This window comes from Bubalus bubalis, chromosome 15 (assembly GCF_019923935.1).
Source record: "Bubalus bubalis isolate 160015118507 breed Murrah chromosome 15, NDDB_SH_1, whole genome shotgun sequence".
NCBI lineage: Eukaryota > Metazoa > Chordata > Mammalia > Artiodactyla > Bovidae > Bubalus > Bubalus bubalis.
The window spans coordinates 34,405,229-34,428,135 of NC_059171.1; the positions used below are offsets into that span (position 1 = coordinate 34,405,229).

The 22,907-nt window shown below is 39.3% G+C and overlaps 1 protein-coding gene across 1 annotated transcript in view; it reads right to left on the bottom strand.

Moving 5' to 3' along the window:
• Positions 1-4,385: 4,385 nt before the first annotated feature.
• Positions 4,386-22,907, bottom strand: part of EIF3H (eukaryotic translation initiation factor 3 subunit H) — a 98,213-nt gene continuing 79,691 nt past the window's right edge. Inside the window, exons 3-8 of the mRNA XM_006061043.3 lie at positions 21,494-21,661; positions 19,850-19,949; positions 18,454-18,603; positions 9,821-9,941; positions 6,314-6,446; positions 4,386-4,610 (exon numbers count right to left, since the gene is read on the bottom strand). Of these exons, the coding sequence (XP_006061105.1) occupies positions 4,513-4,610; positions 6,314-6,446; positions 9,821-9,941; positions 18,454-18,603; positions 19,850-19,949; positions 21,494-21,661 (770 nt within the window). The 3' untranslated portion in view covers positions 4,386-4,512. The remainder of the gene's footprint in view (positions 4,611-6,313; positions 6,447-9,820; positions 9,942-18,453; positions 18,604-19,849; positions 19,950-21,493; positions 21,662-22,907) is intronic.

Below are 22,907 nucleotides of genomic sequence, written 5' to 3' on the forward strand. Positions count from 1 at the left end.
ATTCTATTAAACTGATCACATGAGTTCATGTGACAGCTTAACAGCCTCTGAGAACAAGGAGGATGTAGGTATTTAAAGAATTATCTGGGACAGACCAAATCCCCATAGAAAGGCCCAAACTCTGCAAGTTGGGGGTGGAGGCTCTTTGAAACCATTCCACATACAGGGACTGTATTCCTAAAATCATGACTGAGGTTTCAGTATAGCCATTGTGGGTTACACTGCAGAGCCAAGCAGGCTTCAGGTGCATCTGGGGACTTCCCAGGTGGCGCTAGTGGTAAAGAACCCGCCTGCTAATGCAGGAGACTTAAGAGACATGGGTTTGATCCCTGGGTTGGGAAGATCCCCTGGAGGAGGTCATGGCAACCACTCCTGTATTCTTGCCGGGAGAATCCCATGGACAGAGGAGCCTGGCAGGCAACAGTCCATACGGTCACAAAGAGTCAGACACAACTGAAGTGACTTAGCATACACACACACAGGGAGTGTGCATCTATGTAGCAAGAAAGCTCAAGGCAACGGCTATTAGGCCACAGCTGTTTGCTTCCACAATCAGTAATTTCCCAACAGCTCTGGCTCCCCAGGCCTCCTTTTCTACCTCAATGAGTCACATCAATCCCCGTCCCAATGGGTCCAAAGAGGCTCACACTCGTCTGGGAGTCACTACCAGATAAGCAGGTTCGAACTTCTCCACAGCACATTCTCAGGCTACAGGAAGCAGAAACCATTCACTGCTTTTCCCTTTATTAATACTGATAGACTCAGATCTTCAGCCTCCCCTTCATTATGTACCTATTAACCACCCCTTCCATACATGCCAAATAAAGAAGGAATCCTCTGCTGGCAAAGATGACGCAGTCATGCTCTCTATAGATGGGACTCTTAAGTTATTTACTAAAATAAGCCCTAGTAAGCATTTGAAACTCCCAATACTTTGGCCACCTCATGCGAAGAGTAGACTCACTGGAAACAACTCTGATGCTGGGAGGGATTGGGGTCAGGAGGATCAGGGGACAACAGAGGATGAGATGGCTCGATGGCATCACTGACTTGATGGACATGAGTTTGGGTGAACTCCAGGAGTTGGTGACGGACAGGGAGGCCTGGTGTGCTGCAATTCATGGGGTCACAGAGTCGGACATGACTGAGTGACTGAACTGAACTGAAGCATTTGAAAAGTTAAAAGTCACACAGTCCATGTCCGACTCTTTGTGACCCCATGGACTCTAGTCCACGGAATTCTCCAGACCAGAATACTGGAGTGGGTAACCTTTCTCTTCTCCAGGGCATCTTCTTAACTCAGGGATCGAACCCAGGTCTCCCACATTGCAGGCAGATTCTTTACCAGCTAAGCCACAAGGGAAGCCCAGGAATACTGGAATGAATAGCCTGTCCTTTCCCCAGTGGATATTCCTGACCCAGGAATCAAACTGGGGTCTTTTTAATTGCAGGCAGATTCTTTTACCAACTGAGCTATCAGGGAAGCCCATGGACTATACAGTCCATGGAATTCTCCAGGCCAGAATACTGGAGTGGGTAGCCGTTCTCTTCTTCAGGGGATCTTCCAAACCCAGGGATCAAACCCAGGTCTCCCACATTGCAGGTGGATTCTTTACCAGCTGAGCCACCAGGGAAGCCTCATCCTGACCCAATTTGAGTATTATCAGCCCCATCTCTGATAGAATTATGGTAGAAAAAGATACCTAATGAAAAAATTGATGAATAGTGTATTACATATTTAATTTGAATGAGAAATGTTTACTGTAAGATGGAATTTACAGCTTAAGTAAAAAATTCCTTCATGACATTCTCATATCCACACCCGAGTTTAATGCCAGCATGGTCTGAAAGTAAAGTTGACATAGGTTTTCCAAAGAACGTTGTAAAAACATACTGTGAACAGTGTAGTAACATTTTAGAAGACACTAAAATTTAAATATTTAGATGTTGCACATGAGAATTTACTGTATGTGAGCTCCATTAATGAGGTTAACATTAGATAACCACATCTCCATTTCCAAGCTTCAAAAAAGGAAGAAGAAAGTTATTTTAGTTTTACCCCCATTTTAAAAGGACAAGGTATTTTGGGCAGGCTAAAAGATTCATTCTCTTGGGCATTTTTAAAGAAAAATTCTACTTTTTCTAGAGCCTTATAAAACATTATCTATGATTATGGGGTTAATATCAAACAGCCTTTGCTTTTCTTGGCTTATAACATTTAATTTTCCATTGGTTAACATGCTAGCTTTTTCTGTTCTTTTTGTTCTTGGGTAAGTGAATGATTTATTAGACCTGGTACTCAGTTTATGAGCTTTTCTCATTTCAACTTGAAGAAACTGCAAATATTTATAGAAGATGAACCACATGTATTTGTTCCTGAAAAATGTCAGAATTTAGCACTCAAATCAAATGCCGAACAGAAGCTATTCCCTAACACTACATACTGCGGAGATTTAATTTCCATTGACATGTTTTCCTAAACAGTTTTTCCCACTACAGTAATTCCTAACTCAAAAACTACTGAAATCTTCTGTTAAGTATATGCTCACATATTACTGAGTTATGGGCACCTAGATAGTCCTACAGAATTTCAGAAAGATTCCCATCTTTAAAAAATACAATAATGAATGAATGAATCCGTTAACCATATGCCACGAGGAAACATTACGTAAGACTATGTTTGAACCAACTTTTCTTCTTTTTAGTTTGCTCTCTGATACTTCAAGGCTGCTTTGTTTTTATTCACAAGGAAATTCTAAATCTAGGCAACAAGAATTCGGGAAATGAACCAACAATCTACCACCCACAAAGGCAGGGACTGGCTCTATCAATAATCCCCTCTGCCTAAGAGTCAAACTCAAACACACGCTCGCTCAAATAAGGAATCACCATGGAGGGACTGCAAAGCAGTATATATAATGTTCCTGAAGGTAACATGGCAATAAAAAGCCTCAGAACTGTATATACCCTTTGACCAGTAAGTCTGCTTCTAGGAATTTATCCTAGGAAAACAAATTACATGTGAGCAAAAACCCAATATCCTCAATGGAGACCCCGGAGCACACCCTTGGTCACAGCTCACACGGAGGCTGCTCCACACCTACCACGGCTCCCCACAAGCCCGCTGGTGCTCACACCACTCTGTAAGTAATACACCTGTCTCCTTCTCTCCTCTCCTCTGGACAAGGAGAGTCAGGCACAACCTGTCTATGTTGTTGTTGCTCAGTTGCTAAGCAGTGTCCAACTCTTTGCAACCCCATGGACTGCAGGCTTCCCCATCCTTCACCGCCTCCTGGAGTTTGTTCAAACTCATGTCCGTTGAGTTGGTGATGCCACCCAACCATCTCATCCTCTGCCACTGTCTTCTCCTTTTGCCTTCAGTCTTTCCCAGCATCAGGGCCTTTTCCAATTAGTCAGCTCTTCGTATCAACTGGCCCATCTGCCTAAGGGCACACTAAAGGGGAAAGAAGGGAAAAGAGCCAGGGTGGAACCCAGCTGATTGATCCTAGGGTCCCAGTGCTACCTCCAAAATAGTGTTGCAAAAAAAAAAAAAAAAAAAAAAAAAAAAAAGGATTTCTCTTCTTATCTGTTACCCATTCCTTTTGACTATCTTTCTAGGGCCATGTCTTCAAAGGGAAAATCACAGCAAGAGTCTCACAGGCATACCTCTGCCATTTGGGGACTCACTGATTTTGGTGTTATACAAATGGCAGGATTTTTAAAAATTTTCTTTCAAATGAAAAATTATTATAACTGTCCTTTCCCTCGTAGTACTTATTTCTCAATTCCTCTTTCTCCACTCATAAAACTTGCTATTAGCAGAATTATTAATACAGTTCATGGTATAAAAAAATAAACATGAAGTCCTCAATTCAAACACATACACACACACAGAATGAATTTCATTTTCATACAAAACATGGTCCTTTAGCAAAATTATTTTTTTTTTAAAATTCTTGTGCCCAGTGAATGGCCTATGAGCATGGGGACCAGCCAACCATCATCTGAAGAAATGAAAAGCCAGCCATAGGAAGTACACCAAGCGATCCCAGGCCTGAGAACAAGGGGTGCCAGGGCAGGAGCAGGAAGCCTGGGCTCCAGCTGCGCTCACTGGCGAGTGAAGACGTCCGAGAATTCAGAGTAGGTGCCAGGGCCTCCAGGTCAGGCGTCGGGACAAGCAGCACAGGCCTGGGTGGCTGAAATATGGTGCCAAAAAGGTAACAAACGTGATGAAGCCTGTGGGTGTGAACGGGTGAAACTTTTGGTCGAGCCTGCTTTATCGTCAGAAATACACAGGTATAAGCAAAAGAAAAATAAGAAGCTAAACATAATATGTATATATATACACACATATTGTCTAAAACCAAATGAGCGAGCAGTCAAGATTACTTTATTTTTATTTTATTAATTGCTAGAAAGACTTTCCAATATTCCAATGTGCTTCTTCTAAGAGCTGCCCCAGTGTGATCTCAAGAGTCTATGTTAACTTCTTTTTCTGGCAACTTCCTCTTCTTAGTTGTTGTATTCTTGAAGAGCCTGGGCCATGAAGAGCTTGCCTAAGTTCTGGGCAGTGAACTCCTTGATGTTCTGGCAGTAAGTGTTAATCTGGCCTGTGCATTCAGGAAAGTGAGAAAGAGTCATAATGTTCCACAGATTGCAAAATGACCTAGAATACTAGTCACATGATAAACTCAGCATAATACAGAATTTTATGTTTTGAATCAATAACAAAAAAGAAGCAGATTCAAAGATATAGAGAACACACTAGGGGTTACCAGTGGAGAGAGAGAAGAAGGGAGGCGTAATACAGAGGTAGGGGAATAAGAGGTACAAACTATTAGGTATAAAGTGAGCTAAAGGCTGCACAACACAGGGATATAGCCAATATTTTATAATAACTACAAATGGAGTATAAATGTAAAAGAAACGGAATCGCTAGATTACACAGCTGTTACTTACAAAATATTGTACAGCAACTATACAGCAATAAAAATTGTTTTAAAAGAGTTAAGAATTCTATTCACTCATAAGGGATAATAAACAATGTAGGTTGTTTTGAAGATAAACTATCTTCCATTCTTGGTTACATGGAGAATGAAGAAAAACGACAACTTTTTAAAAGATAATCAGCGGTTACTAGCACATGTTAGTTGTCAATCAAAATGTACTGACAGTGTAGATCAGACCAACACTGTAACTAAGAGAAGTGAGAAAACACCACTAGCTCTTCTCAGTCAGGTAGAAAGGAGACACCAGCCAAAGAACAGAAACTGACCAGATCCCCCTGCCCCAGATGTTAACAACTACAGGAGTTTTGAGTCTATGCTCTGGAAATATTAACAGCCTCCTGCTGCACCTCCAGAGCCAAGACAGAGCCAGAGTGGGAGTCCACATGAGGGGAGGGCTCCATTACTGCCCGAGTCCTCAGATGAGTGATCTGATCTGATGCGACAGTTACACATTTCTTAAAAGTGTAAGAAATACAATTTTGCTTAAACTGGACCTTAGGTAAGAAATGTGTCTCAGTTTCCCAAATTTAATTTATACATGTACCAGAAAGCTTTAAGGAATTTGGAATTTTCTCCTGCTCTAAAATATGTCAACAGAAATGAGAAACTGTAGAGGATCAGCTTTTCTGTGAGTTGGATTTTCACACTAACAAATCTCTTGGACAACTGGCTGACTAAAACAAACAGTATTCAACCACATTTACACAGAAATAAGTTATTACAGCTAAGTAAGAGCATGAATGTTAAATATTCAACATCAGGTCCTAGCACAGGACACAGGGCCTCCACTACCTTAAGGCAGTGTTAAATGTTAGGTATCCCCTGAGAAACTCCATCCAGAGTTACACTCATGTTGCTACAATACGAGTCAAAGTAAAGGAGACGCTTCTTCGAGTCAAAAACTACAATTAATTTCACATACCCACATTCAGGCCAGGCTCAATCAGGCTAGAGCACCAAAAGAAAGGGTTTCAACTAAATGATCATTTCCATTATGAGACAATAAACACTTTTTCTTGGTTTCCATGTTAGATGATCCACAATAAAAACTTTCTCATTTTAGAAAGTTGATATAATCCCACCTCAGAAGTGTCTGTTAAGATAAACACCACGTGGAGCACTGAGAGGACCTTAGAAATAACAAAGACTGACAAACTCTTAAATTTCAGAAATTACAGGTGCCAGATTCAAGTTCATCATTCAACCATTTGAAATACACTATCTTACTGTTAGTGAACCTCCCACCGTCTTCTGCTTCCTAAAGAATAAAGAAAACTAGCCATGCTCTGCATGGCCAGCAGTACCTGCAATGAGCAGAGAATCCATCCTGGCAGGGGGCTGGTGCGGTTTGAAGAGTTTGGACAGATCCTCCTCAGGGAGCGGGGGTTCTCCTCGACTCTGGCGCTGCATGTTCTCCTGCTGGCGACGCTGCTGATACTAAAATTCAGACGGGGGACGGCTGGGTTACTATTCTCTACCCAAGGAGAAAAATAACACCTCCCTCACTTACGCGATAAGCAGAAATCCCACTGCTTTCAATTCCAATCTCGGTTTTATAAATGCAACCCTTCCTAATCCTTGCCTCTAAGAGGCTAAATATGGTGACAGTCATGACGATCAAAGAAAACTTTGTTATAAACTCTAGTGTCATTCTGAGTTCTAAGAGTCTAATCTAACTAATGATTTGGAAAAGCAAAACTGGTTATGTGAGGGGGCTTCAAAGGCAAAGAAGCTCAAGAAGAGTGAGCAAAAAAGGAGGAACTTGACCATTTATGACAACAGGGTAATAACAGCACAAGTATGATGCATCCTAACTTACAGAACCAAGTAATGAAATACCACAGTGTCGAATTTTTTCAACCTTATCTCTATTGACCAAAAGAACAATAATATTGATGATGTTACTATTATAACATCACTGTAACAACATACTATTATCATAATAGTAAATACTATTATTATTCTTAACAACAGATAAACCACCACAGCTGAGAATGAATATTAGCTCAGATAACACTTCAAAAACTTTCAAACTCTGGATTCTATGATTAAACGCAGAAAAAGTGGGAGTATATATAAAGACATAGACCAACTATAAACTTACAGTTCTAATTACAATCAAGATACTAATAGCTGTGAACTGCTTAAAACAGCAAAGGGAGTAATAGCCCATGCACAGCCTTAAAAGGTCAGGTAATGGCAAACCCAGCAGTAGCCACAGGACTGGAAATGGTCAGTTTTCATTCCAATCCCAAAGAAAGGCAATGCCAAAGAATGCTCAAACTACCACACAATTGCACTCATCTCACATGCTAGGAAAGTAATGCTCAAAATTCTCCAAGCCAGGCTTCAGCAATACATGAACTGTGAACTTCCAGATGTTCAAGCTGGTTTTAGAAAAGGCAGAGGAACCAGAGATCAAATTGCCAACATCTGCTGGATCATGGAAAAAGCAAGAGAGCTCCAGAAAAACATCTATTTCTGCTTTATTGACTATGCCAAAGCCTTTGACTGTGTGGATCACAATAAACTGTGGAAAATTCTGAAAGAGATGGGAATACCAGACCACCTGACCTGCCTCTTGAGAAATCTGTACGCAGGTCAGGAAGCAACAGCTAGAACTGGACATGGAACCACAGACTGGTTCCAAACAGGAAAAGGAGTACGTCAAGGCTGTATATTATCACCCTGCTTATTTAACTTCTATACAGAGTACATCATGAGAAACGCTGGGCTGGAAGAAGCACAAGCTGGAATCAAGATTGCCAGGAGAAATATCAATAACCTCAGATATGCAGATGACACCACCGTTATGGCAGAAAGTGAAGAGGAACTAAAAAGCCTCTTGATGAAAGTGAAAGAAGAAAGTGAAAAAGTTGGCTTAAAGCTCAACATTCAGAAAACAAAGATCATGGCATCTGGTCCCATCACTTCATGGGAAATAGATGGGGAAACAGTGAAAATAGTTTCAGACTTTCTTTTTTTGGGCTCCAAAATCACTGCAGATGGTGACTGCAGCCATGAAATTAAAAGACGCTTGCTGCTGGGAAGAAAAGTTATGACCAACCTAGATAGCATATTGAAAAGCAGAGACATTGCCAACAAAGGTCCGTCTAGTCAAGGCTATGGTTTTTCCAGTGGTCATGTATGGATGTGAGAGTTGGGCTGTGAAGAAAGCTGAGCACCGAAGAATTGATGCTTTTGAACTGTGGTGTTGGTGAAGACTCTTGAGAGTCCCTTGGACTGCAAGCAGATCCAACCAGTCCATTCTAGAGGAGATCAGCCCTGGGTGTTCTTTGGAAGGAAAAATGTTAAAGCTGAAACTCCAGTACTTTGGCCACCTCATTCGAAGAGCTGACTCATTGGAAAAGACTCTGATGCTGGGAAGGATTGGGGGCAAGAGGAAAAGGGGACGACAGAGGATGAGATGGCTGGATGGCATCACCGACTTGATGAACGTGAGTTTGAGTGGACTCCTGGAGATGGTGAGGGACAGGGAGGCCTGGCGTGCTGCGATTCATGGGGTCGCAAAGAGTCAGACACGACTGAGCAACTGAACTGAACTGAACTGAATGGCAAACCAGGGTAGGCTAGTAAAAATTTTAAGTTCTTAGATTCCTAAAGAAGGGAAGTAACTTGCCTTCTTTAGAGAAGATTTCTATTTACTATGAGGCATGAGAACAGAAGTTAGACAAATCTAAAAAGGGTTATGAATGGTGCTAAGAACAAATGTCAAGTGTAAAAATTTATGACAGAATTCAAAAAAAACTCTCTTAAAATTGGTTCCCAGAATCAACTGTCTCATTGGTGACAGATTCTCAACTTGATCTTCCAGTTGAGCCTGAACTATAGGAAGTGCCAGTAGGAGAAAGGATCAAGATGGTTTTATTTTCTCCAGAGACATCCACCATTACCGTCTTCATCACCATCTTTTCAGTTAAAAAAAAAAAAAAAAAAAAGGTATTTTATAGACATATATGTGCTTTTTAATATTTTATGTATGCTGAAAAAATATATTTTAAATTTCAGTAAATATATGAACATTGAAATTAATTTTTAAATAAAATACTCTCAGAACCACTTAGTTGTGCTTAGAATTCTATAGTTACCAACACCTAAAGTACATTGTAATGAACAGACTAGTCAAACACTCGCATGGATGTACATCCTGGAATCAACTATCTATGAACCAAGTGCTAAGAATATTCTGGAGCATATTGTCCAAAACAGTATTCCACCAACTGTGAGAATCAATCATATGGCCTTCAGGCAACACCAACAAAGAAAAGTATGATTGGCCAGAGCAGCATGGGTGTGCGTATGAGAACATCCAGGTAATCCTAGGGCTTTTTCTGCATTAGACTATCTATTTCACAGCAGTTGGTCTACTATTTCCTATCAAAATTGCTTGCTCTTAATCACAATTGCTCAGTTTTTAAAATGAACTGGAGATTGATAACTGTACTGCAATAAGCCACTAGCAGACCAATTATAGTTAGTAAAGAAATGAGCTGTGACCCTCCAGAATCTCTCTGCCTGATTTTCTCAATAAATGTAGCCCTTATTTGCATAACCTTGGCATTACCATCTGAGCTTAAAATACTAGCTCTCTTCAAGACAGGTATTTTTAAGTACAACTTGCAAATAATCTATTAGGAACATACTATATAAAGAATAATCTTTTAAAATATGATACAGAGTTACCAGCTAAGAGTCAATGATTTATTAATTTAGGTCATTTTGAAGATGACTCTTGAAGCATCACACTTAGAAATGAATTCTATGTTAGCTGAATTTTCCCAGATACCAACCTGATGTTTCTGCTGCTGCTGTTTACTCGTGTTCCTCATGTACGTGTTATATTTAACTATATCTTGACTCATTTCATCCACTCTGTCCATCAGCAACTGGAGTGTCTTCCCCAAGTGATTGCTGAAATATAAAGTACAGATACTGACATGTCGAACTTTTAAAGTTAAAGCTCTGCCACTGCTCTAATGTGATCTGCCATTTGCTTTAAAAAAAAAAAAAAAAGAACACACATACAAGAAAGCCAGGGTGGAGGAAAGAATGTGAGTCAGCATGTTATTAAACTTTTTGTATCAAACCCACAACTGTAACTACAACAGTATTTGAAATAGTTCAGTTTCTTACTGTCAGAGCATACACACGTCAAGCAGTAAACAGTTAAACGTAGCAGCAGCAGGGTTATCTAAAACGTGTACTTTTGGAACACCAAGTTTAACCTAAGCTCAGTACTCCTGAGTACACTTCCTTATCCCCACCACGGCCCTCCCTGACTGTGCTCCAGACATTCAGATTAGAACTCACAGAAAGGAAGAATCAGACAAAGAGACTTGATACTTCTGGCACGTGATTTTTCTACCTGGCAGGTTCTGAAAGAGTAACAGCAGCATTTATTCTGCAAGGCCAAATGAAGAGGGCTCCTTTCCCTCTACCTTTCCTAGAATCTGAAATATAGTCATTTTTCATCTTTTCCTCTCCGGAAATTTTGACTGTAGCTTACTTACCAAAATCTTCTTATAAAGTGATGCTAACGGTTTGTACAATGCCCATCATATTCACTGATTTCCTCCTGCAACCATCTCCTACCATGGTGAGGCCCACTACAGATAGATGTAATCTAAAAATAACTAGCTAACAAACAGGATTCACTCATTCGTTCCAAAAGACTATTTACTAAATGACTATTCTGTTCCAGCCTCAGTGCTGTTACTCAGAAGTGCTCTTGATAAGGAGACAACAGTGAATGAGACGTTCCTAGTCTTGCTCTTCACTAGCTTACAGTTGACAGGAAGAAGGGAAGAGACGAGATAGACACATGGACAGTATGGTCAGAATGTTTCTTTTAAAAGATGACAGGTTGAAAGCAAAGATTAGAAGGCATCAGCCATGCAAAAAGTATTCTAGGTGGAAGAAAGCACAAGTGCTGAAGGCCTGAGATGGGCAACAACTAGACAGATTTTAAAATATGGGGGCCTGACATGGGAGGAACACAGAGACAGGTTAGGGAGGTCAGACAAGCACATATGAGGAACTGTTGGCTGTCCATGCAACACTCCAAGAACATAGTTAGTGCGAATGGTGACATGCTGCTGCTGCTGCTGCTAAGTCGCTTCAGTTGTGTCTGACTCTGTGTGACCCCATAGAGGCAGCCCACAAGGCTCCCCCCGTCCCTGAGATTCTCCAGGCAAGAACACTGGAGTGCGTTGCCACTGCCTTCTCCAATGCGGGAAAGTGAAAAGTGAAAGTGAAGTCGCTGAGTCTTGTCCGACTCTTAGCGACCCCATGGACTGCGGCCCAGCAGGCTCCTCCATCCATGGGATTTTCCAGGCAAGAGTACTGGAGTAGGGTGCCACTGCCTTCTCCGCCCTGGTGACATGTTTTGCCTTAAATTTTAAAATGACCACCCTGGCTGCTATACAAAGAATACAGTGGAGAGTAGAAACCAGAAGATGGTAAAGAGTCAGAAAACTAAGATCATGGCATCTGGTCCCATCACTTCACGGCAAATACATGGGGAAACGAAACAGTAACAGACTTTATTTTTGGGGGCTCCAAAATCACTGCAGATGGTGATTGCAGCCATGAAATTAAAAGATACTTGCTCCTTGGAAGAAAAGTTATAACCAACCTACACAGCATATTAAAAAGCAGAGACATTACTTTGCCAACATAGGTCCATCTAGTTAAAGCTTTGGTTTTTGTAGTAGTCATGTATGGATGTGAGAGTTGGACTATAAAGAAAGTTGAGCGCTGAGAATTGATGCTTTTGAACTATGGTGTTGGAGAAGACTCTTGAGAGTCTCTTGGACTGCAAGGAGATCCAACCAGTCCATCCTAAAGGAAATCAGTCCTGAATATTCATTGGAAGGACTGATGCTGAAGCTAAAACTCCAATACTTTGGCCACCTGATGCAAAGAACTAACTCATTGGAAAAGACCCTGATGCTGGGAAAGATTGAAGGTGGGAGAAGGGGACAAGAGAGGATGAGATGGTTGGATGGCGTCACCGACTCAATGGACATGAGTTTGAGTAAGCTCCAGGAGTTGGTGATGGATAGGGAGGCCTGGTGGATGTAGTCCATGCGGTCACGAAGAGTCAGACAGGACTGAGTGACTGAAGTGAACTGATGGAAGTGCTGGAAAGAATGAAGAAAAATTAGAACACTCACACATTTGTAGTGAGAATGTAAAACGATGCTGCCACTGTGGAAATCAGTTTGGTGGTACCTCGAAGAGTTAAACACAAAGTTATCACATGACCCAGCAATTCTATTCTATTCCTAGGTGTGTGTGTGTGTATATATATATACACACACACACTCAAAAGAACTGAAAAATCATGCTCGTACAAAAACTCGTACGTGTATGTTAATGTCTGAATTATTCAAAACAGCCAGAAAGTGGGAACAAGAAAAGGATAATAAATTGTGATACATCCATATAATGGAATACTACTGCATCATAAAGAGAATAAAGTATTGATCCATGAATGGAACTTAAAGGCATTACACTAAGTGAAAGAAACCAGACACAAATGCCACTTATAATATGGCTCTATTTATATGAAATGTCCAGAAGAGGCAAATCCACAGAGACAGAAAGTAACAAGCGACTGCAAGGGGACAGGGAATGAGAATTGGTACTGACTGCACAATACTGCAAATATATTAAAAATGTATTCCTTAAAAATGGTTAAAACGGTGCCTTCATTTTCTGTGAGTTTTCTCTCTACTTTTAAAACTGCATACACACACGAAATACACTGTGGCGTTAGACAGTAGTAGTAGTGGCATGCACTCGCCCAGTGGCAGCTAGCATGGGGGAAAATGGGCAGAACTGAGCCAGGAATCAAGGGTGATGCCCAGTTTCCATGCCTGAGCAGATGAATGGTTGGTTACAGCACTTAAGAGAGAAAAGAGACGGAGGAAGAAACAGAATGGGAATCCTGGGAATGAGTAAAACTAGATCCAGCTAAAACATGAATTCTATATGGATTCCATCTGTAACCTAAAAAAAAAGAAAGCTTTGCCTCTTCATCTTAAATAGTAGAAAGAGCATAGATCTGGTCTCTGTGGGTGTGTATAAATTAATCTTTTAATTCTAGGTCTGGCACTACCTACCTTACCTTGATAGCTTGGCCTAATGACTTAACCTAAAAATCAAGTGCTTTTTGCAAATTAAATCTTATTTCATACTTATCTTATTATAATTGTGTGAATCACCTTTAACTTTCAGATTATTTCTTCTTCCTTGGAAATCAGATTAAGTATTCACTCTGTTTTTTTTCCAATTTCTTAATAGTCTGATTTTAATTCAGCTGTAATTTGAGCTGATAGTGCAAGATGAGGATTAAAAATACTTTACCCCCAATATCTAATCAAATGTCCAGATCGACTGATTATTTACACTGCTTTCCAAATAACTTCTGAAATTTAACAATACTGTGTCCTCTCACATGCATTCTTTCAACATACATTACTAAGTATATACTTACTTTCCCAGTCACACTCAGAACATTATACTGAGAAGAAAGGAACACAAAGAGAGAAGTGCAACACAGTGGTGGGAGACTATAACAGAAGAGAAGCATAAAAGATAGTTTGATAGGATCAGATGAAGACCCTCCAGATTATGTGACAGCTGCATTCTGAGGTTTTGAAGGAGTTGGAGATGGGAGCTGAAGACAAGGAACACGGGGAGGGACACTTCAGATACTGTGTGTAGGAAGCCTGTTCAGAGACACTGGCATGAAAAGTGTGACACATGTGCAGAACCACAATTAACTCAGTACATGAGAAGCTCAGAAGAAGGGCAAGATGAGGGGGAAAGAGAGCAACGAACCTGAAGAGGCAAAGAGTCACACAGCAGAGACTCTTGGAAGCCAGGGCTAGAAGTCTGGATTCTATTCTAAGGACAAAGGGGTCTCAGCCAAAATTCTAAGCAAAGGAGTAATGTGATCATACACTTTAGTTTTAGCAAGATAACTGCAATAAAAGAGGAAAAGGTCAGAAGCAGGAAATTAAGAGACTGTGAAAGTAATCAGGAAAAGAAATAATGAGCCCCTGATCGAAGGTAGCCACAGACAAGGATGTAAATGAGATCACCCCAGGAATCACATACAGGAAGACAGACCCTAAGGAACACATATTTAGGGATGAGCAGAGGAAGGCTGACTGTGGAGAAAGACAAGAAACCCAGTAGTAGAATCCTAGACTCAAAATATTTCAGGAAGAATCTGTTATCAGCACATTAAATGCTTAAGAGTCTACCATATCCAGCAGTATCGTGATAAAGTCATCTTGTATGGCTTGAGCAAAAACTCTATCACAGAATAGATGGAACACTGAGTGTTTAGGATAAGTGGGAAATGAGTAAATACAGACAGTGACATGCAGAAAATCCTATTAAAAAGTTTGTAAAGGAAAAAATGAAGTAAATGGTGAAAAGAAATGGATAAACTGATACAAGGTCAAAAGGTGTTCTTTTTGGAACTTCGTCTTTTAAGATGAGAGAAGCTTAAACAAGTTTAAATGTCCTTACTTATTCTTAGGAGATGCACGTTCAAGTATTTAGGGGTTAAGTATCAGGTCTGTAATTTACTTTCAAATGGTTCAGGGAAGAATCCATTTATGTCTACAAAGAGAGTGGGTGCAAAGATATACAAGTAAAGGTTTATGCATGTTTATTGTATGATTTAACATTCAATTTTTCTCAAGAGTCGAGCATTTAAAAAAAAACTTTTTATTTTTTTTAAATGGAGAAAGCCAGTCAACAAATGTAACAGAAAAGAATCAGTACAAAGAGGAACTGGAGATACTCAGGGAAAAGGGTGCAGAAAAAGAGAGACCAGATGAGACTTCAGAGAGACCCTGAACTCTCATGTTCACCAGTGAAAGAATTGAGGCCCAAAGAAATATGAAATACTGTAATTCACTACAGGATTATTTGTTATATAAGTCATTTATATCCTGAAGTGCAAAGAAATTCAGAGAAGGGAAAGGTCAGCCCCAATCCTTGACTGGGTGATGGAGGAGAGGGTAGAGAGACAGGAAAAAGCCACTGAGGAGAATTACTGCCACTGCAGAGAAACATCGAGTATTTGTTTCCAGATCTTGTATCCGGGAGTCTGACTGCACCGATTTCAGCAACAAGAAAGGTACTACCAGAACAGACCTTCCCTCACCACCAAAAACTGTCTTTCATGTAAAGTACTACCATCACGTGTTATACAGGCATATGTTATAGTGGAAGAGCGCAAGCACAGGTATGCGGACTGTAAACATCTCATAACAGTCTATCACCAGAATGCTCTTCAGAAACCTAACCAGCAAGAAATACTTGAAAATCTGCACAGTTCAGGTCTTGTAGGGTAAAAGGAATTAACAATAATACAGAACTGTTTCACAGATAACGTTCACAGGGAATCAGGTACATTACCAAGAGCAACTTTATGGGGATCTTTTCAGTACCAGTGCAACCAGAATACTGAAACAGAGTTACTGTTCAGAGTCTCAATAATACAGTCTTTTCTTTTATTGCCCAGGAAACAAAGAACTGGAAACAGATAACTTAAACAGATGTGAACCAGGACACACAGTGAAAGGCCTGCTCTGGCTGCAGTGTCAATTTGTCCTTATTATCCTTCATGTATGATGCCCACACTTAGTTTACTTTTTAAAGAGGAAAAAAAAACAGATTTTTTTTCATGTGTGAAAAACTGAAGGCTTGTGTAACACAGTTTTAAAAATTAATAAAGGCTGTTATGAAATAACCATACCAAAACTTCCATCTAATAAAATTGAGAATCAGAATTTTTCAAATGAAAGGGAATGTAGTATGTTTTATTCATAGCATAGAGCAAATTTATCAGGTAAATAAAAAAACTGATATACACATATGGGTTGTGAAAAGCAAGACCAAGCAAAGTGTTTATGGAGCTACTTCAGAATGATTTCTGAGGCAGTTTCTTAGAAAAAATTTGTATGGCAAATGATGATTAACATCATCGTGCTACTAATGTTAGAAATTAAAATTTGAGAGGCATGAAGGTTACATTTCAGTGTTTTAAATTAGTATTATCAATTCGGGCCAATGTAGCAGTCCATTAATATAAGCACAGCTCCAAGGTTGCTTCTTTTTTTTTTCTCCCCAAAGGAATACCAATTTACCCTTTTAAATAGCTTCACATGGAAAGCAAAGGCCTTTTCCTATTTCACATAAAATACAGAAGATAAAAACTATAATGAAATAAATATTTGTCCTGATCTTAGTTGCTATGGTGAACTAGGAACAGTTTCTTGGCTATTGTAAATGCTGCTTTGGACAGACAGACATTGCAGACCAGCTCACTGGTAATGGGAAAGCAGAGAAGGGCTGTATTTGTTTTGTATGATCAGTAAAGGAAGCTTGGGAAAAGGTGAAGACATAAATTATATAAGCAAAAGCTTTTACATAGTAAATTTAAAATTATTATATAACTATATACTTAATACATCAAATTGTAACCTTGCATGTTGAAAAAGGTTTTTAGCTCAGTGCTTTAAATACAGGTGTGCCAAGTGTGTTTGTGAAAGCAATGAAGAAAAATATGACCTTCTAAAAGAGACAAATTAAAGGATTATTATGAATGTATGTTTGCAGTCAAACAGTATACTCTATAGTGCCAAATGAGCCTTGCAACCTGGCTGTATTACTTAGCACTCCGTTTACCATCCAGTTTCCATCTCCTTCCCCTGTAAAGACTTTCCAATGGTCTCTGTGATGAGTTCATGCAATGGGAAGGTGGTTCTTCAACCACAGCCCCACCTGTCCTGGTGCATGGACAAGAGCACTGGGCACACTGTGCTTCCGGGTTCATCCTCACTTGTCTTACACTGAGGAAGCACAAGGCCTGTATATTCTTTTGTAAAGCTTCTCTCTGGGATAACTAAAAATCTGATGAATACCTGAGCTTCTGTCCCAAGCTGGCTGCTTTAAGAAAACACACCTGTTTTTCATTCAGCAACTGCATATTCATAGTTTACCTACAGCTACCTGCTGATAGCTTCCTCCCGCCACAGAGAACAATCACTAGCATCAAGCTTAAAGAGCATTTAGGAGGAACCACTCCAGTACTCTTGCCTTGAAAATCCCATGGATGGAGGAGCCTGGTGGGCTATAGTCCACGGGGTTGCACAGAGTCGGACACGACTGAGCGACTTCACTTTCACTTTTCACTTTCATGCATTGGAGAAGGAAATGGCAACCCACTCCAGTATTCTTGCCTGGAGAATCCCAGGGATGGGGGAGCCTGGTGGGCTGCCGTCTATGGGGTCGCACGGAGTTGGACATGACTGATGCGACTTAGCAGCAGCATACTTGACTCTGTTCATATTTTTGTTAAAAGCAATAAATGAGGGGAAATGAAACATTAATTCCATAAAGGAAATACCCTGTTTTGGCACACCTCAGTCAGCATTTTACCAATATAATAAATAGTATCTTAGCAACTAGATAGCTAAGGCAGTCAGGATGGGGCAAATTATGTCACCACTGTCTAAGAGAGCAAAAACCAGTGTCAGGTTCAGAAAATTCTAATTTTGATTGAAAATTCAAGTGGAAAGTTTACTGCTATACAGAGTCTACATCTGAACAAGGGCAAGTGCCACAGTAAAACAAACAAGCATTTCTGGTTTTCTTCTACACATTATTAAGTATCCAGACATAATACCATAGCCTCTAATGTTGGTGTACAATAAATAAGGCTGAGCCACATCAAAAAACCCCTCCTCCATGGGCATTTACCATCTCAAAGCAAAAATGACACGGCAAGGCAGCTGTCAGCTACAATGACAAGAGGTAATTAGTATTCAAACCTCATCTCACTTTACCAATAACCATGGTGCTCTTCCGGGCTTCCCTCATGGCTCAAACAGTAAAGAGTATGCCTGCAATGCCAGAGACCTGGCATTGCAGGTTCAATCCCTGAGTAGGGAAGACCCCTGGAGGAGGGCATGGCAACCCACTCCAGTATTCTTGCCTGGAGAATCCCATGGACGGAGGAGCCTGGTAGGCTGCAGTCCATGGGATCGCTAAGAGTCGGACACGACTGAGCGACTTCACTTTCACTTTTCACTTTCATGCATTGGAGAAGGCAATGGCAACCCACTCCAGCGTTCTTGCCTGGAGAATCCCAGGGACAGGGGAGCCTGGTGGGCTGCCATCTATGGGGTCGCACAGAGTTGGACAAGACTGAAGTGACTTAGCAGCAGCAGCAGCACAAGTACTACGTGCTGTTACTATGTCTTAAGAACCTCCCAACATGCTTAAGTCATTTTTTTCCCCTTGTTTCACAGGTAAAGTCTAAATTAAAAAATCTTTTGCAGAAAGTGATTAAAAAAAAAAAAAAAGGGACTTTTCATGAGACAGGGTTGCTTACCTGCTAGCAAGACTGAGCAATTCATGTTTGTCTGCTACAGCTGACTTCTTCTCTAGCTCCCACATTAGAACGTTGATCAGATGTGAATTTTTAATTACAATCGGCACTTCTTCAAACATGTGCTCAAAGGTGATATTTCCCTTTTTCAATCTGCAAAGCATGTTAAAAATACTTTATAGTCTGGTGGTCAGAAGTAAGTGTTAAAATGACTATTTCATACATTTTACATTTTTCCTAATTACAGGCCCTCTTCAGGGTTTTTGTTTGTTTCATTAGCAATCTTTAAAAAAGGGAGAGAAACTAGAGATTTACAGAATCAAGCACAAGTTGAGTGATTTGAACAATTCGGAAAATGATCTGAGTTGGAGCTGTAAGACCAGAAAATAAGACTCTTGCCCAAAGAAACAATTCTTTCTTCATAATCAGGTATCTTTGAAATTCCACATACTAAAAAATGCAAATGTCATATGAAATTATGCTATATAATCTATATCTAAAATATTTAAAACAAACAGCTAGAAAAGAGAAATACTCTCATTCTTGGAAAGTTCACTTTAAAAACCAACTGAACTCAAAGAGATTAACAACGAGCAGGACACTCACAGGCTATTCCACACACAATGGTTGAAAACACAGCAAGACTACAACTTCTCACAGTTTAATTATAATTACCATACCCAGGAGATGTTCATGAGTTAGCTTTTCTTTTAAAATTCTTTGTATGTTAATTTCTTTAGAAGCCAAATGGGAAATTAGTCATGAACTGTCTGTCCCAAATGAAGTCAAAGCCACTAACTTTAATTTATTAAGAAATACATATTCCTATAATTAACAGAAAAGGAAAGAATTCAAAAATTTAAAAAATTTTAATGTAAATATCCCAGTGCCATTATGCAGGATCACAAAACAGCTTTAATAATTAGTTCTCTGCATTCCTGTCACCTATAAAATTTCCCAAAAGCCACACTCCTTACTAAACCCTTAAAACGTTGTATCTTTCCACACCCCGTCCCCCACAATGAAACAGGAGGTCAGAAAATAAGACAAACGGCTCACAACTGTTCTGACACAGAGCTTACAATCTGACAGCCGCTGAACACTCATCCCATTTCCTTTTATTTAATCATGTATTTCTTCAAATCCAGTAGCTAATTAATTCTCATTCTAACTGCATTCACCCATGGTGAGAACAACAGATGAGACATTCCATAAAGAAGAGTTTAAACATGGAAAGGGAGAGATCAAGGGGCACTCAGCCATGCAGACACTTCTACCGTCCACATGGCAGAAGCATTACCGCACCACCGCTGAGGACTCAATACATGTGGCAAACTAGTATCTTAAAAGAAAAACACCTAGTCCTTAACATATGCCTTATAGGCCCCCAAACACTTACGCTTCGGGAGAAAAATCCTTTTCTTTACAAACTTCCATCAATTTAGGAGTCAGTCTGTAAGCCTTTAGTGAGAGAGACCCTTGGGCAGTTTTTATGGGATCTCAAATAAAGAAAAGAGAAAGAAATTACTAAGAATTTTGTCACTACCAGTGCTCAAATGACACTGGTTCTGAGCACATTCTGTTAATTATTGTACAATCTTAGCAAAATGAAGATCAAAATAAACATAAATGAAGAATAAAATAAAAATAAATGAAGATCAGAGCACAATCTGAAGCAGATTCAAAGCAATATAGCAAACGCTAAGTGAAAAACTATCATCCTACTTATACTAGGCAGAATAACTTCCACCTGAAAGTATAAATGTAAGATACAAAATACAGTTATTTTCAAATCTACTCAGCTGGAACCAGACAAAAATTAAATACAGCATATGTTCCATACATCTTATATATATCTTGCATAATTAAAAGCAAAATACTAATATTAAATATGAAAACTCACTGGATGCACTTGTGTATTTCCTTTGTCCCTAATTTAAATGAATGGCCCTGCAAACAATTTATCCATCCTAATAATCACTGTTCACATTTTTTTAGTTAAAGCAAATTCTAAAAACAAAACCACTAAAGTCAAGGTGCAATCACAAGTGTCTTTTTAGCTTTAAAGAAACTAATTTTGTCAAAACTAACTGCTTAAACACTCCAAGAGTAAGGGAGCTTAGCACTTGCTGCATGATAACGGCTCCGGCATGCCAATATTCGCCTAAAACCTGTGTTAACATTCATGTTGCCTGAAACTTAACACAGTGAAACTTTTAGCAATAGGTGATAAAATGAAAACCAAAATAGATTGAAACAAGTGGAAAATTCATCAAGGTCTGATGATGCAATGTTTCCAGCCAATATAAGTACACTTTAACAACTTGTTCTTTACTGTAATCCAATTGTTAACATACTGAAACAATTTGGGGGCAGCTCATAAGATTGATCGTATTCATTAGTATTTTTTCTGACAGATACTCAGGACGTTACATTTACTTCTCAGCTGGAAACTATATGCAAGTCTGCCAGATATGGCAAACTGTGAGTGTTTGGGGAGGGGGAAGGCTATAAAGCTGTTAAATTGCCTACAGTTCTGATACAGCACAGAACATCTGGTCTGGAGAGCTTGAGGAAACACCATTAAATCGGCCGAAAAGAAAAAAATCTTTGTGCTAAGAAACAGTCCAGGTTTTGTACGCTGCTGTCAGAGGTATAAAAAAAAAAAAAACTTGGCACACTGTGTTATGATTGGTCAGTCACGTACAGAGCCAGACACTCTAGCAATCGGGGTTTGTTAGACATCTGGTCTAGTTCCACCAGCCCCTTCAAATGAGGGAGGGGAGATGGAGGAATAAAAATGAAGCAGCTACTCCAGCATTCCAAAATGTACACATCAGGGCTCTGATAGCAAGAAAAATAAACAGAAAGAAGGAAACCCTGTCTAGACTTAGCTGCTGCTGAGGCTGCTGCAGAAACAGGGTTGGTATTTACTTGGGAAGGCCTGCCAGGCTGCTCTTAGAGGCAAAAAGACAGAAAGCAAAAATAGTAGTAGCAATAATATTAAGGGAAGAAAAGAATAATAAAGGAAACTCCTACTAACCGTAAATGAGAACGACAGACTCTTCAATGGCATGCTGGTAACTGAACTGAGAATCCAGAAGGGCCCGGGTGACGAACGATCCGTAGTATGTGGACTGGTACCAGCCCACATGGAGGTGGTCGATGTTTACATGGCGCAGGCTCCGCATCATCTCCATCTGATATTGGACTAGATGATGGGCACGAGGGGGACAAAAGAACAATTGTTTAATGACATCACCTATATGAAAAAACAAGCCTTTCTGGAAACAAATTTCTATACAGCTATTTCTTATCTAAAGGGAACATTTTTCCAGATTTTTAAATTCACTCACTTTACACATAAAGAAAACAAATTAAGCCTTCAAATCATTAGGGCATTCCTTTTCTCATTAACCAAAAAACATTCTGTAGAAACAGTATTTAAAAAACTAATAATATTAATAGTAATAATAGTATATTAGTAGTAATATAATATAGTATAATAGTAATAATATTAACTGTAATAATAATGCTTTATTGCAAACAAGTAATTATTTATTAAATGTGGTCTCTTTTAAGAAGAAATTTATGAATTACTAAATTGGTTGGCTGTAAGAAGTTTGTTTGAATGAATAAGTTGAGAGTAGTTATCACTGTTTTCAACAAAGCTTTTAGAACTAAGAAGTTAAAACCATCAAGAAAACTAATGGGGAAACAGTTAACTACCACATGATTTAAGTATGAATAGGACACAAGCTGCAGCTGATTAAAAATATAAGAATTCATTTTTGCCTTCATCTGGTGCCCCCTGCTGCATGTGCTAAATTTTAAAAATAATTTTTTTCTTGTCTAGGAGTTTCTTTACATTAAGTAATCAATATTACTTATTAGATAAGTCATATGCTAATCACCATGTATGGAACGGAACAGTTGAATTAACTTTTATTGTTAATGACTATAATGTACATTATTAACTCAAAGCCGTATTACCAGGAAAATCGGTGCAAACTGACAATAAATAATGTATTTTCAAAAGCAATATAGCCCAATAATGAGTAGCAAATATGTAAAACAGGAGAAAATTTTATACTTAGTATAACAGTCAAGCTATTTCTGTATAATAAATGCACTTAAACATACTTGTTTAACTCAAATCGAACCATTTCATTTTTTTAATTTTTAATCAGGTTTCAGCAAAAGCGGGTTAAATGTCATTTCCTTGGTCACAGTGCTATGGTTTTACAAATCAAACAAAATTTAGGATCAAAGAATATAAAAGAAACTTCCTCAGATGGACATGGTCTTTTCAACGCCTGTTACTAGGTAAAGAAATTATAAATCTGCTTATTCCAACGAAAGTTGTATTTCTCATGATAAAAGATGGCAGCCAACTCATCAACTACTCAGAATTAAGTGCTTTTTGAATTTTTCTTTTTATATACAACATGATGGTC